Consider the following 1,404-nt stretch of genomic DNA (forward strand, 5'->3'; position numbering starts at 1 on the left):
GGGGGGATGTCTTTCCTTCGCCGTGAAGTGCTATTTGGGTCTGAAAAAACAACAACAAACAAACAAACATCTACCGATGTAGATATTTATGTATTTCAAACTGACCACAACAAAAAGAAAGTGTAACTCGGCAGTTTGAAATATTTAACTGCGTTGTGAATGGATTTCAAACCATGGTACTGTTTCTTCAGCTGCCGGTTCTATGGGAAAGAATAGGGTGGGAGAGGCTGAAGGGGTGGTATAAAAGACTTTTAACATAGGCTATTTTGAATTTTTCCTCAGGTTGGAGGTGAGTCGCCCTAAACGTGCACCAGAGCGTCTACACGAGGCTGTGCGTTACGACGAACTCAGCACCGACTACTCCAGTGACCAATCGGACAATTACTTCTCCGAGGTCGAACGACATTCACCAGACAGACGTGACACGCCCCCAGACACCTCGGCAGCCTACCAGGAACTAGGCCTAAGGTACAAGCAGCAGAGCGGTTTTGCATCGCGTGAGGAGAGGACGTGGCGAGTGAGGCAGTTCATCGAAGGGGCGGAGATTGCAATGGCTCGTCACTGCTGTCTGCGTTCTTTGCTCACGTTACTGCATGTGTGCATGGGAATCACAGCAGCTTTGTACACAGTGTACACTTTGGTGGGTGAAGGTTACAGTCTCCAATGTGTGCCGCCTCTTGTTGATCACTTTGGCGACCCTGTTCCTTTCGTAAGTACACTTTATTAAAATGACCTAACCCTTAGTGTTATCTATATTGTTTGAAGTGATTATAAGCTGAGAGAAATAAATCGACACCAGTGCGATCTCACGGCATTGCAATTGCTGCCAAACTCTTACTAAAACTACAGACTATGCTACCTGTTCTCTTTATCACTGCCGTTCTATTGATAAAATATTATGGGAGTTTTATACTACAGATTCATTTTCTTGCAAACTTGTCTGTACACATGCATCCCCACCCCCCTTAAATCCAATGCATCTTACTTTTTTTTATTTTTGTTTGACTGTTTGTCTGTGTTTCCATCCGTCTATCTACCCATGAGCTCACAGGCAACATGCTTGACTAAGGTGCTGATGGCCTTGGTTCAAAAAAAAAAAAAGAAAAAAAGAAAAAGAAAAAAGAGAGGCGTTCTTGAACTTTGTTTAAAAAAAAAGTTTTCAAGACTTTCTACGTTCTTGGCTTAGTCCTCACAAATATACATTTGTACTTTAATTTTGAAAGTCTTACCTCTGTTACCACCTTTATATGTTTATAGAGGCACTCTTCCCTCAGATAAGATAAGATAAGATACAGTTTTATTGTACTGATCCTGGCACATTGGTTTGGTGTTTCACCACGTACGCACACACACACACACACACTCTCTCTCTCTCTCTCTCTCTCTCTCTCTCTCTCTCTCTCT

The 1,404-nt window shown here is 42.7% G+C and overlaps 1 protein-coding gene across 2 annotated transcripts in view; it reads left to right on the plus strand.

The window, feature by feature from the left end:
• The window catches only part of LOC101845138, a 14,557-nt gene that overhangs the window by 6,222 nt on the left and 6,931 nt on the right, over positions 1 to 1,404 (plus strand). For both annotated transcript variants that reach the window (XM_035968282.1, XM_005089124.3), the window contains exon 2: positions 283 to 709. In XM_035968282.1, the coding sequence (XP_035824175.1) occupies positions 283 to 709 (427 nt within the window). The remainder of the gene's footprint in view (positions 1 to 282; positions 710 to 1,404) is intronic.

The sequence above is a fragment of the Aplysia californica genome, unplaced genomic scaffold (assembly GCF_000002075.1).
Source record: "Aplysia californica isolate F4 #8 unplaced genomic scaffold, AplCal3.0 scaffold00003, whole genome shotgun sequence".
NCBI classification, from domain to species: domain Eukaryota; kingdom Metazoa; phylum Mollusca; class Gastropoda; order Aplysiida; family Aplysiidae; genus Aplysia; species Aplysia californica.